Below are 14,063 nucleotides of genomic sequence, written 5' to 3'. Positions count from 1 at the left end.
ACTGCGGATGGTGGTGATGGATCTTATCGGCTTCAGTCGTCGATTTGATGGAGATGGAGTTCTTGTTGCAAATTATGGTTACTTCGAAATACATCATGAAATTCTATGAAATGGTAATCTCTTTGCTTTTATTATTTTCAATAGAGCAATACAAAGAGTTGTCTTGTCTCGGTGACTCTTACTAGAGTATTAAAAAAAGAGTGTCAATCGTTCCCAGTTCAGTTTGAAACGTGGTGTTTTTGGATTAATACAAAGATTATCTCCCTTGAAATTCAACTATTCCAGAAGCAAATATGAAGCTTTTATACGAAAAATTTTTAGTCATCCACACGCAAGATATATGTGTAATTAGTTTACTTTAAATCTCTACTAATGTATATCTTTTCTATATTTGTTTTGGTAGTTCTCATTGTTTAGATTTTTTTTCCTAAAAGGCTTAATAATACAATCGACAAAAAAAATGTCTGAATTAGCAATCTTCTCTATTAAAAGAGAAGTAGTATTGTATCTACTACAAAATGAGACACAAAAAGTCATGCTAGTACCATATTATTAATTATAATCAATAATAATATTAATAATAAATCAGCCGTAACTATAAATTTAAATTTTATTTTTTGTTATAACAAAATTTGTTGAAAAAAATCTAACAAAATTCTACTATTTTAAAAATATTTTTATTAAATAATGCTTTAATTAATTTCATTATTAGTGATATGATATTAGTATTAAATAATATAAATTAAATTTTATTATTAAACCATAAATAAAATTTCTTTTTATAAATTATAATTATAGTAATATTATATTAACTTATAAAATTAAATATAAAAAATTATATTAAATTGATAAATTAACCTATTTATATATTTAAAATATTATCATTTAAATAAAGTATCACTTACTATTAAAACGGGTTAAAATATGTTAACTTTTACTCCTTTTATACAAAAATAAAGTTATAAACAAATGTTACTTTCTTTTTATTTCTACGGCTATATATTTTCAAAAATCATATGTTAAAGAAAATTCTCTATTTGATACCAAATTCAAAAATATAATAACAATTAATAAAAAATTAAAATATATAAAACAAATCACTATATTATATCAACAAAGTAATAAAACATAAATAATAAAATTAAAGAGTTATACAATATATAACACTAAAATATTAATTATATATTTAAATTTTTTTATGATAATCTCAAAGTTAAAAGCTTATAAATGAAAAAAAATATCCGCACGAATGTACGAGTTAAACTCTAGTTATAATTAAAATCGCACCGAGAAAATTCATATATGACTAGAACAACATTTAGATCCAAACAAAAAATAACTAGCACCACCATAATTTTTTTTTGATAACCGTGAATCCCAAAAATTTTCTAAGTCTAAATACTAATTTCACGAGGCTTTGCATCCGAATATGCATGGACGATTAAATTAATTTAAAATACGGCTAAGTGGTCAATGCTACTTGAATCCATGGTTCAAACTCCCGCTATGACCCTTTTACACTAGGCCAAATTAGCTTTGTTTTCTTTTAGATACATTTGTAATTGATATTTAAAAACAATATGTTCAACATAGATTATGTTTCTCATCTATGCAGTTAAACTGAAATTCATTTGACTTCTTTTATTTCTAGGTTTTCCCGTATATAAAATATTGTATATATTATGTCTTGATAAACAACTAAACATTCGTAATATTTTTCGTTTTAAAGATGTAAACTACTTAACCGTTCTCTTATAAAAGGGGACACATAATTATATATATGTATATGATGTTGTAAAACGAAGGTTTTAGGTCTGAATATTTCTATGTTTCATTAATGAATAAGTGTTCCCTTATATAGGAGATTACAAGATAAGTAAAAAGGAAAGTATCTAAAACCTAAACCTACTAGGATTAAGAAAACTACTAATATATAATAATGTAAAGATAACAATTACAAGGAAAAGGAAAGATGGTTTCCTTTTCTCCAAGCCATCTCTCTCTCTCTCCATGTCATGGCCGACTCTCTCTCTCTCTCCAAGTCGTGGCCAACTCTCTTTCTAGTTGTATGGGCTGGTTATGGACCGGGCCGGTTATGGACATCCACTAATTGATTTATAACACTCCCCCTTGGATGCCATAACCATTCAGGATCGTAGTACGCTTCATGTTGCCTCATTGAAACCTTATCAGGAAAACCCAGTGGGACAAAACCATGATGAAGGAAAAGGAGTAGAACACGTACTACTCCCCCTGATGTGGACCTCAGTGGAGGTTTCTTCAGTCTACGCATCTGATGCGTGATCTTTCCTGAACGTGCAGGTAGGGAGTAAACAAATCGGCCAAGTTCATTACTGAACCGCAATTGGATTACTTTGACCTTTCCGGTCTCTTCTCATGTCTTCTGACATCGTGTGTGCGTGGTCAAGAAGTGGACCTTTGGCTGTCGACTACTCTTAATTAGGTCGGACAGACTAAACACACTGTGGACAATATATATACTGAGCATGGTACTTATGAACTTATAGTCTCAGGTCGTAAACCTATGTTCCGGTGTATCTACTACACAGATGTGTACCAATGTCTCTGTCCATATATCTTTCTTTATTATCATCGACTATGCACTAATCTGATCGCTCCATATTGAGTCATAGACTTCTTCTATACATGTTTATAACTTGTCTCAAGAGTGTTCTAGATCAAGATGTGATCAATGATTATTGTTGTAATGAGTTTTATAATCTCATCAAGCTATGGCTCTTCGGCCGAACACACTCATGGATCTCGATCAGTAATCTCTCTTGCATTCGGTAATGCTATTGCAGTCTTTTATCCATACCTTGATGGTGTCCCATGACCTTTGTTGCCGTGGATCATACCACGCACTGGAAGATCTATTAGGTCATGGACCTCGACTACACGAGCTTATGGACGGCAATCATGATGGCTGATCTTTCTTTACCACTAGCCATGATCAAAGAAGAAGGGCCGGACACCTCTAGCCAGACACCCACACAGATTTAATAAATAATTTGTATCAACCAATTAACCTCTCTTTAGGCTGGTTTAGTATAAAGTAAACACAAGAAATTCAAATCTCTTTTATAAGTATATGTATGGACTGAATTTGGATTTTCCTTATACAATTCCTTTACTAGTATTACATACTATATGCAGCTGCTTTGTTTCAATCCATGAACAGCTTAGGAAGAATACTGTTCTTTATCCATGTACAGCTTAGGAACAATGCTGTTCTTTATCCATGAACAGCTTAGGAACAATGTTGTTCTTTATCCAGTGATCCATATGATGCTTACTACATCAGTATCTAATTTCTTTCTTATGACCAGACCTTTATCAATTTCGAATTTGTATAGCAGCATCCACCACATAGGAGTTTATCTCCTTATAATATGTTCCATGGTCTCTGTGAGTATCCTTGTGTAACAAGCTATGATCTAATGATGTTAGTAGGAAAACATGAACACCTTTACACCTTGTGATCATGTACCATCTCTCACGGTTTCTTATTCCTCACAAGACCCATCTATTTCACTGGTTTATCAGATTGCGTTTCTATATATGTGTATGGCCAATACGCATATCTCTTCTTTAGATACTTTAATCCCCACCTTTATCTTTTCAATATAATCTTTAATCTTTATGAGTAATCTTTCGTGGGTTCATGATCATCATTTATTTCTTTAAACTCAAGTGCTACTCTCTTATGTATCTTTATACAAATATATCTCTTATGTGTCGACACTTATGTATATGGTTCCATTGTGTTCCAGACATGATCTAATCCATTTGAGATTTCATTAACCAGGACCTTTGTCACCTAGCAGCTTGGCGTCCCAAGCTACATGGTTTGGTACCTTAGATGTGTAGTTGCGCAGTCTTTTCTCAATGTCTGGTATGGTTTCTCTTATGACCTCGGATTTTTCATTCTATGCACCTTTCTCTTTTCTTTCCGAGGTTCCTTTATCTTATGGAACACATTGGTCTATCTTGTATAGACTCTGTAGAAACTTGACTGTGTCTCTTTCTAGGACATCAAAATCGTTTGGTGCTAAGCTGGTTATGACTTAGTCATTCTTTTCTTTTCTTTTCGGGTCAGTGTCTGGCATCTCGATTAGCTAGCTTTGTATAATCTTTTATTTTCTTTGTTTAGACGTCTATAATCATATTCTCTAGTCCGAGGATCTTTGCCAAGACAATGATGGTTGATACCATACTATTTCTCTTTATCATTCTTTTCTTTGTACCAGCTTATAACTTTCTCCTTCTAATGTTGGATAGTCGGATTCATTGGTCATGCAATCCGTGTACCTGGCCACAATCTGATCACCCATATTTGGCTCAAGGTCTCTTTAAGACTCGTGGGAGAAAGTCATTCTTTTATCCAACATATATTCCCAATCCTCTTCTGAGGTTCCATCTTAGACGGCACATATGTATGTGGTGGTTTATTCAAAGTCTCTTAAGATGGTGATGTCTGGTTTATGACCCGTATTCAATCTGAGATGGGAATATCTATGCTCACTTATATGGCCTGATGCATCTTAACTTTATATACATGTAAATTCATGATGTCCCTAAGCTTTAGGATGGATGTCCGAACCTTATAGGTAATGACCTGCACGGCCAAACCGTTTATAGCATGGTCATAGACCATGGTACACGAATTTGTAGTGTGGTCATGGATTTAGGGTTTCATCCTCTCTCCCCCTCATGAACATACTATAATTTCGTGATGCTTAGGACAATCAAGCCTAATGAGTTTTTCTTGTGTACATGTTACACAACGTGAGATCTTTATGGGATAACTCTGTGTGCCTTTCAATAACAATCTTTGCATCAAGTTTTAGACTAGGATGGCTAATCCAGTCGTGCCATAAAAGTATATAATTTCGTGGGATATATCAGTATGGCCACCACGGCTCTTGCCTCTTATCATACTGATCTGTAGCATAGTTTTGATCAGTAGAGTACACAGGTATAGTCTTGACCACTTTCTTATAAGGCCTTAGGCGATTTTTCTTCTTAAATCTGAATGAACCTTTTGTTTCCTTTTGCCCATTGTTTCTATTTGGAAACCATTTTATTATAACTCAATGGGTCACGAATTCTTGGGTGTATATAATGCCCTTTAGACAATGCCTTGGCCATAGATTTCTCACTAGGCTATTATACCCGCAAATTTGTATTCTTTATCAATAAAATTATTCACATTACCAAGCAAAATCAGGCAAGGTATAATAGCAATGAACTCAAAACAATTCTATTATTAAATGACAAGAAGGTCAAAGCAAAACATAAAACTTAACACAGAATCAGTATGTCGAAATCTTATTTTCTTAATCAATAGACAAGCCGGCCACACCATCCGTTACTTTGGACGTGGCTTCCTTGGATTCTTTCTTATCTTCTTCAGCCTTATTGGCTTCAAGATGTCTCATCTCACTATTTCTTTTTAGCAACTGATTACTCTGCTCAGTTAGTAATAGGCATGATAGCAGATCATTATAGGTGGTGAAACCTTTTTCTCTATAGATATGTTGTAACAATAGATCTCTTGGATCGGCTGTGAGGAAGGTCTTTTCCAGTAAATCCTCCTCTGTTACCACTTCACCACATAGTCTCAGTTTGTAAACGATTTTGGACAAAGCAAAATGATATTCATCCACAGACTCAAAGTCCTGGAATCTGAGATTCATCCATTCATGCCTGACATTTGATAATAACACCATTATGTATCTGGATTTTAATTTTTTCCAAAGGTCACGAGGATTCTCAATATTTAGGTACAGATTTCTTAGATCCTCAGTGAGATGATGGCGCATAATTGTTATGGCCCTATACTTTTCACTTTCAGTTGCATAATTACCCTGAATGATACTCCTACCGAGTCCTCTTGATTTCAGAACATTCTAGATAATTTTCTCCAGAGAGATTTAGAATAGCATAATCCAAAGGCTCAAATCTCGGCATCTGAAACCATATTATCAATCAATTCATGATTTAGGATGCAACCAATTCAAAATAATCAGTGCATATGATTTCATAAGTCTCTCGACCAAAACACTTTACTACTCGATCATGGTGCGAAACAAGTCGAGAATGCTAGGTCTATATGTGATGCTTAGGCCACACGGCCATGTAATGTGATACAAAAATCCTAGAGATCGGTTCATGAGATATGCAAGCAAGGTCACACGACCATTAAGATATGGTGTCTCTATAGGCCACACGGCCAAGCTATGATGCATTAAGCCACACGGCTTTCAATCACATGATGCAAACAATGTGATTTATCAAGGGCACAAGGCCGCGAGTATGAACAATGCATCGGAATGGTTAGGCCACACGGCCGCTCGGTATGGTTCATAGCAAAATCACACGGCCACAACAGAATATAATGCAAACAAGGATAATCAATTTAGATGCATTCAATTTTATCATTCAGTTGCATATCAATTATGGTTTTACTAATTTCAAGGCTGGTAATATGCGGCTAGGATTTAGAGTTCCAGAATCAAATAATCTAGCAACCTAACTCTCATGCAATATGTAATCAATCCTAAACCTCAAATCAATCATTCAAATTTTAAGCAATATGAGATTTAAGGTTTCAAGGCCTTTAGGAATTTAAAACGAGATTTAGGGTTTTAACCATTTAAGTGGCCGATTTTATCAACATGAGGTTAAGGGTTTCAAGGCCTTTAGGAATTTAAAACGAGATTTAGGGTTTTAAACATTTAAGTGGCCGATTTTATCAACATGAGGTTAAGGGTTTCAAGGCCTTAAGATTTTAGTTTCGAGATTCAATCAATCTATTAATCTTAAAACTCAGATCATCAATCATTCAATCAAGCAAGAACAAATTAAAATTGATTTCAAGCTTTAGGGTTTTAGGGTTTTCGATTCCAAGATTTAGGGTTTTCATAATTCAGATCAGAACAATCAATCAACATGTTCTAATGGAATCGATTTCAATCTAGTGATTATAAGATGATCAGTTTTAGGTTATACCAATTTTTAGGGTTTATCAAGAACATTGGATTTCCATAATAATGGATTAGGGTTTTAGGGTTTGATCATTATGTTCTTAGATTAATCGGTATACCTTTGTTTGTAGGGTTGAAACTGGACCACCAAAGAGAACAGATGAACCTCGAGCTGCACACGGACAGACGCGAGCTGGCTGTCGTCGGATGCGAGCTGAACGGGACGGGACGGGACGCGTCTGCTTCCTATCGGGTTCGCGAGCTGCTTCCTATCGGGTTTGCAAGCGGCTGATAGGGATTGCGAGCTGGTTGATCGGGAACACGAGCTGGCTGTGATGCGAACAGAAGCTGACGTCGTCTAGGATCAGGAACACCTTAGGGATGGAGCTGATCGGTTGCTGACGAGCTGGAACGCGAGCTAGGACGAATTAGGGTTCGTCGGGATTAGGTTAAAGTCGCCGGCTAGGGTTAGGTTTAAGGGATTGGCGATTTTAGCTTAGATTGCAGAGAACAATCGTGCTGATAACGTGTTGTAAAACGAAGATTTTAGGTCTGAATATTTCTATGTTTCATTAATGAATAAGTGTTCCCTTATATAGGGGATTACAAGATAAGTAAAAAGGAAAGTATTCAAAACCTAAACCCAATAGGATTAGGAAAACTACTAATATATAATAATAGAAAGCTAATAATTACAAGAAAAATGAAAGATGGTTTCTTTTTCTCCAAGCCGCCTCTCTCTCTCTCTCCATGTCATGGCCGACTCTCTCTCTCTCCAAGTTGTGACCAACTCTTTCCCTCTAGTTGTATGAATCGGTTATGGACCGGACCGGTTATGGACATCCACTAATTGATTTATAACATATGATACCTTGTTTGCGTCTTTTTTATAAAGAAATAGTTTGATAAGTATTTTTTATGTAATAGCCTTCTTTTAAATAAAAATGCACTATTCACATGTGATATTAATTATTTAGACCTACTATTTCTAGTCTTTGACATGATGTACTCTCTCTCTCTCTCCTAGCTAATTTTATCCTTTTGCTTTTCTCAAATACAAATAAACAATACGTATCTACGGTTCTTTACTTCATTTAGTTGGTCTAAACAATACGTATCTACCTTTTTAATAAATAGTTAGTATTAATAAAATTTTAAACATATTTTATTCGTTTATTTGTGTGTTTTACGTTTTAAAACACAAATTTTATTCGTTTATTTGTGTGTATTTACGTCATATTATATATTTCTACAAGGAAATATAATATGACCACCATATTAAGTTTTTTTTTGTTAGTTCCGGTTTATTTAAGTTATGTGTTTACTTTTACCATATTAATCACTCCTATTATAAATAGACCCCCTCCATTATTGCTCTATATCTGGTCTCTCTTTAGTGACACAAAACCAAAGAAAGCATTTTTTAGACTAATATCCCAGCCGAAGAGAATATTGAGAAACAAGATCGAGGAAAGCATCTAATGAAGACGACGAATCGCTTCAATGTCATTATTGCGGTTGCAGCAACGATACTTATGGGAATGTTTGAATCATCCGATGCTCAGCTTCAGATGAATTTCTACGCGAAAAGCTGTCCAAACGCTGAGAAAATAATTTCAGACCATATTCAAAAGCATATCCATAATGGTCCTTCTCTTGCAGCTCCTCTCATCAGAATGCACTTCCATGATTGCTTCGTCAGGGTATTTTTTCTAATGTCTTCATTTATTTTAGATATGTTCGTACTTTATGTACATATAGATTAACATATCCACACACATCTAGTTCAAATAGCTTACTAATAATGGTGAAATAACCTAGAAAATGTATTATATATTAAATAAAATGGTTAGTTGATAGTAAATTTGAGCTAGGGTAGAAAATTTGAGATTATTAAATTTTCATTAACACTGACATTGATTCTTGAAAATGTGAAGGGATGCGATGGATCAGTGTTGATAAATTCAACATCTGGAAACGCAGAGAGAGATGCACCACCAAATCTAACACTCAGAGGATTCGGTTTCGTAGAGAGGATTAAAACTCTTCTAGAAGCAGAGTGTCCTAAGACTGTTTCATGCGCTGATATCATCGCTTTGACCGCTCGAGACTCGGTTGTTGCTACCGTAAGTAAACAACTTGAAAAGTTTCAGCTAACGTTGCAAATTAAACAAAAATGAAGTTTTACATTGAATAAATTCTACAGGGAGGTCCTTGGTGGAGTGTTCCAACCGGAAGAAGAGACGGTAGGATCTCAAAATTGGCTGAGGCTACGAACAACATTCCCGGACCGACGAGTAACTTCACAACGTTACAACAACGTTTCGCCAACCAAGGCCTTAATCTCAAAGACCTTGTTCTACTCTCCGGTAAGTTTCAATAACCGGAGATAACCAAATTGATTTGGGCTTCCATGTAGCCCCGACACTGACCGTTATCAGTGTTATAAAAATGTTTTAACCGGTTGTTTAGCCTAAACGCTATGGCTTAAAAATAGCATACAATAATAATAAATAACGGTATCTACCCAAATATTAAAATATATTTAATATATTTTTATACTTATGCTATTTATCTAAACGTTCTTAGTAACTATTTAGATTTCTGATTAAAAGTGTTAAGTGCTAAGTGTTGAGTTACTTATGATTAACAGTATTAGCGTTTAGGCTAAACAGCCGGTTAAGTGCTATATTTTTATAATTACTTATGCCTAGAATTTTTTTTTAACGTTGGATATTATCGTTTGGTATCCAATATGGACATCCGTATAACTGGTTTGTATTTTGTTTACTGTTCTTTTTTTCAGGGGCTCACACGATCGGCGTTTCGCATTGTTCTTCCATGAGTGAACGTCTCTACAACTTCTCGACGACAGTCAAACAAGATCCATCTCTGGACAGCGAGTACGCAGCGAACATAAAGGCCAACAAATGTAAGAGCCTCACCGACAACACCACCATCCTTGAGATGGATCCCGGTAGCAGTAGAAGCTTCGATCTCAGTTACTACAGGCTTGTCTTGAAAAGGAGAGGTCTCTTTCAGTCTGATTCTGCTTTGACAAAGAACTCAGCCACGTTAAAGATGATCAACGATTTGGTCAACGGTTCTGAAAAGAAGTTCTACAAGGCTTTCGCTAAGTCAATGGAGAAGATGGGGAGAGTTAAAGTGAAGACGGGCTCAGCCGGTGTGATCAGGACACGTTGTTCTGTTGCCCGAAGTTAGCTAACCTGATCGGGAAATGGTGTTATGTTATATTCTGTTTTTTTTTAATTGTGCATTGTTGTTGCGTTTTGAGTCTTGGGGGTAAAAGTGTTGTTAATTTGATTTTGACGTTGTTTCATTTGGGTTTATGCACCCAAAAATCTATGTTTGTGGTTCTATTAAAATATGAATCATGTTATAAATAAACTTTAAAATGATCCTCCACTCTTTTACCAACTCAAGCACTATGATCATCTATTCATCAACCACTATGATCACCCACTAATTTACCAAATTAAGCACCATCTTTATTATTTTATGTATTGTTGTTCACTATAAATATCATCACTCATCTCACTCTTTTGTACACCATTACATCTTCTTCTTCTTCCTTATAATAAACTCTCTCACTTATATTAGTGTTATTTGCTTCCTACGGGTATTGAATTCTACTCTTATTTAAATTTCTCGATACTATAAATTATAAATTATTTCATAACACGTTATCAGCACGATCGTTCTGCAATTCGGTAAAATTTATTGTATCATATATACCCTGCTATAATGGTCGGTATACCGCCTGTACTATTATTTATATTATGTTATAATGGCCGGAATACCGCATATATTATTTATTAATATTTTAATTAATTTATTGGTCGGTCGAGCCGCCTTATATTCTATTTATTGTTAACTGGACGGCCGAGCCGCCTTTATTTTCTGTTTGTTGTTAACTGGTCGGCTGAGCCACCTTATATTTTGTTTATTGCTAATTGGTCGGCCGAGCCGCCGTATAATTTATTTATTATTCTGCATTGACCGGCTGAGCTGTCGCATAATTTATTATCATAACAAAAAATATTTATTCACCATAATTTTTATTTTTATCAAAATTTTATGAAAATTAATAGATTTGATTGATCGTTTAATACAATATTTTCAGACTGATTTTCGGTGCACTCGATTTAACCCCAACGGTCACAAAGAAATTTTTTCAAATTTTTACCCTTTTTCAAACGGTCGTGAACAGTGATTTTCATCTATAAATACAACTCATTCATCACTTCATTCACTCATCCAAAACATTTCATCTCCTCTCAAAATTTTGAAATCGCCATATTTCGGTTTTTCAATCGCAATGAAGATGAGTCGCTTAGCTTTAATTTTATGTGCGATTTATATTTTTTCGGCTATGTATTTTATTTTTGTTGGAGGAACCACTGATAAATATTTTGGCATTAACATCGCCTTATGTTTGTTTGCATTATATTTACTTGTTATTGCTTGCATGATTAATGTAAACGGTTCTTTTTAATATTAATAATATTCTAATAATTTTTATTTTGTGTCTTAGAAATACAAATGGAAAAAGTAGAGAAGCTCCAATTTCCAGCTTTAGACATCACTGCTACCAACTACATTTCATGGGTTACAAATGTTGAACTTCATCTTGAATCTCTTGGTCTATCCCAGACCGTTAAAGAGAATAATACTTCAACGCCTCAAGAAAAGGCTAAATCGGTGATCTTCCTTAGAAGACACCTTGATGAAAGTATTATTTATGACTATGCCAACATGAGAGACCCTAAAGAGCTATGGAAGTCTCTGAAAGATCGTTTTGATCATCAGAAAGACATAACACTTCCACTTGCTCGAGATGAATGGCAGAGTCTCAGATTCCAAGATTTCGACAAAGTGATGAATTACAATTCTGCTGTGTTAGGAATTGTGGCTAAATTGAGATACTGTGGTGAAACGATCACCGAATCTCAAATGCTTGAGAAGACATACACCACATTCCACAAGAGCCACATCACCCTGCAACAATAGTACAGGTTGCGGGGATATACCAAATTTTCGGAATTGGTTGTAGCTCTTCTCATAGCAGAAAAGAACAACGATCTTCTGATCAAGAATCACATGACCCGTCCAACTGGTTCTAAACCGTTTCCTGAAGCAAACGCATTAGATGCGAAGAAACCACTAAGGGAAAATAATACCTTTCGGGCTCGCGGTCGCAGTCGTCAAAACTACCGTGGACGACGACAAAATTACAATCCAAAAGATAGGAAGTCATTTCAGTGGGTCCGCTCTGAACAAACCCCTAAGGGAAAAGAACACCAAGGAAATACCTCCCAGAAGCGAGAAGAAGTTTGTTTCAGATGCGGTACTAAGGGACACTGGTCTCGTTTATGTCGTACCCCTGCACACCTTTGCGCTCTGTACAAGGAGTCCGTCAAAGGGAAAGAAAAAGAAGTAAACTTTGTGGAACACTCTCAGGGTATAACGCACCTCGATGCGTTTGATTTTGTGAATGATTTCGAAGAGACCACTATCACGGAAGCTTAAGTGCCCATCATGTGACTCTTGAAATTCCACAATTATACCATAAATAATTATTATTTGTGGAAGATTAATGTATAATTATTGTGTGTTTTTTTACCTTTTTATGTATAATTATTGTGTGTTTAATGTTTCCTAATGATGTATAATATTTTATGAATAATATTTTCTTATGTTTGTCTCAGAAATGGACATTACAAATGGAACATCAACTAAGATCAATACTAAAGATATTTGTATACCAGATAGTGGAACAACGCACACTATTCTGAAACACAGAAAATATTTTTCCGAAATAAAACCGACAAATATCACTGTTAACACAATATCGGGTCCTGCAGACTTGATTGAATGGATTGGTAAAGCCCATTTCACATTACCTAATGGGACAAAATTCTCGATAAATAATGCACTATTTTCTCCAAATTTTAAAAGGAATTTGTTGAGTTTTAAAGACATATATCTTCAAGGATTTGATACTCAGTCTGCAACTGAGGATGGAAAGAAGTATATGTATATTACTCTTGAGAAATCGGGAAAACAAAAGGTATTGGAAAAATTACCAAAACTCTCTTCTGGTCTGCATCATACATATATAAGTGCCCTTGAATCACATTTGGTGATTAAGGAAAATTCTGATGGTTTTACACTATGGCATGATCGTCTTGGCCATCCAGGCACTACAATGATGCGTAGAATCATAGAGAGCTCACATGGTCATTCACTGAAAATCCAGGAGATTTCTCAAGGGAATAAAATGACATGTGTTGCATGTTCTCTAGGAAAATTGATCGTAAGGCCATCGCCAACCAAAATCGATAAAGAATCACCAAGGTTCCTTGAAAGAATTCAAGGTGATATATGTGGACCTATACATCCACCATGTGGACCATTCCACTATTTTATGGTATTAATTGACGCATCCAGTAGATGGTCACACGTTTGTCTATTATCATCTCGAAATGTGGCATTTACGAGATTTCTAACTCAGATAATCAAACTGCGAGCACAGTTTCCCGATTATACTATTAAAAGAGTTAGACTAGACAACGCTGGAGAATTCACATCCCAAGCATTCAATGACTATTGTATGGTAATGGGAATTGAAGTTGAACATTCGGTTGCTCATGTTCATACCCAAAATGGTTTGGCTGAATCTTTAATTAAGCGTCTGCAATCGATTGCAAAACCATTGATCATGAGATCAAAACTTCCAACCTCTGTATGGGGACATGCCATTTTGCATGCAGAAGCACTCATTCGGATCAGACCGAGTGCATACCATAAGTATTCCCCACTATAGTTAGCGTTTGGTCGAGAACCAAACATTTCCCACTTTAGAATCTTTGGTTGTGCGGTATATGTGCCTGTAGCACCACCACAACGAACAAAGATGGGACCACAAAGAAGGTTGGGAATATATGTTGGTTGTGACTCTCCATCAATTATAAGATACCTAGAACCACAGACTGGTGACGTCTTTACATCACGTTTTGCTGATTGTCATTT

General features: G+C 35.2%; 3 protein-coding genes across 3 annotated transcripts; all 3 read left to right on the top strand.

Annotated features, from left to right (window-relative positions):
- The first annotated feature begins 8,384 nt into the window (after nt 1–8,384).
- On the top strand, nt 8,385–10,429 carry LOC106376904 (peroxidase 30). Its single transcript, XM_013817031.3, has 4 exons — nt 8,385–8,713; nt 8,948–9,136; nt 9,217–9,379; nt 9,817–10,429. Exons 1-4 carry the CDS (start codon nt 8,492–8,494, stop codon nt 10,230–10,232), a joined length of 990 nt encoding a protein of 329 aa, XP_013672485.2. The 5' UTR covers nt 8,385–8,491; the 3' UTR covers nt 10,233–10,429.
- Nucleotides 10,430–11,573: 1,144 nt separating this feature from the next.
- Nucleotides 11,574–12,041, top strand: LOC125579990. Its single transcript, XM_048743919.1, has one exon. It carries the CDS (start codon nt 11,574–11,576, stop codon nt 12,039–12,041), a length of 468 nt encoding a protein of 155 aa, XP_048599876.1.
- Nucleotides 12,042–12,131: 90 nt separating this feature from the next.
- Nucleotides 12,132–12,560, top strand: LOC125579989. Its single transcript, XM_048743918.1, has one exon. It carries the CDS (start codon nt 12,132–12,134, stop codon nt 12,558–12,560), a length of 429 nt encoding a protein of 142 aa, XP_048599875.1.
- Nucleotides 12,561–14,063: the final 1,503 nt, after the last annotated feature.

Source organism: Brassica napus, chromosome C1 (genome assembly GCF_020379485.1).
Source record: "Brassica napus cultivar Da-Ae chromosome C1, Da-Ae, whole genome shotgun sequence".
Taxonomy (NCBI): Eukaryota; Viridiplantae; Streptophyta; class Magnoliopsida; order Brassicales; family Brassicaceae; genus Brassica; species Brassica napus.
This window is presented reverse-complemented; position numbering and strand designations above follow the sequence as displayed.

Coding starts and splice junctions, on each gene's coding strand:
- LOC106376904 (XM_013817031.3), top strand. CDS start 8,492: ATGAAGACGACGAATCGCTTCAATGTCATTATTGCGGTTGCAGCAACG. Junction 8,714..8,947: donor TCCATGATTGCTTCGTCAGG/GTATTTTTTCTA, acceptor GAAAATGTGAAG/GGATGCGATGGATCAGTGTT. Junction 9,380..9,816: donor AGACCTTGTTCTACTCTCCG/GTAAGTTTCAAT, acceptor TCTTTTTTTCAG/GGGCTCACACGATCGGCGTT.
- LOC125579989 (XM_048743918.1), top strand. CDS start 12,132: ATGACCCGTCCAACTGGTTCTAAACCGTTTCCTGAAGCAAACGCATTA.
- LOC125579990 (XM_048743919.1), top strand. CDS start 11,574: ATGGAAAAAGTAGAGAAGCTCCAATTTCCAGCTTTAGACATCACTGCT.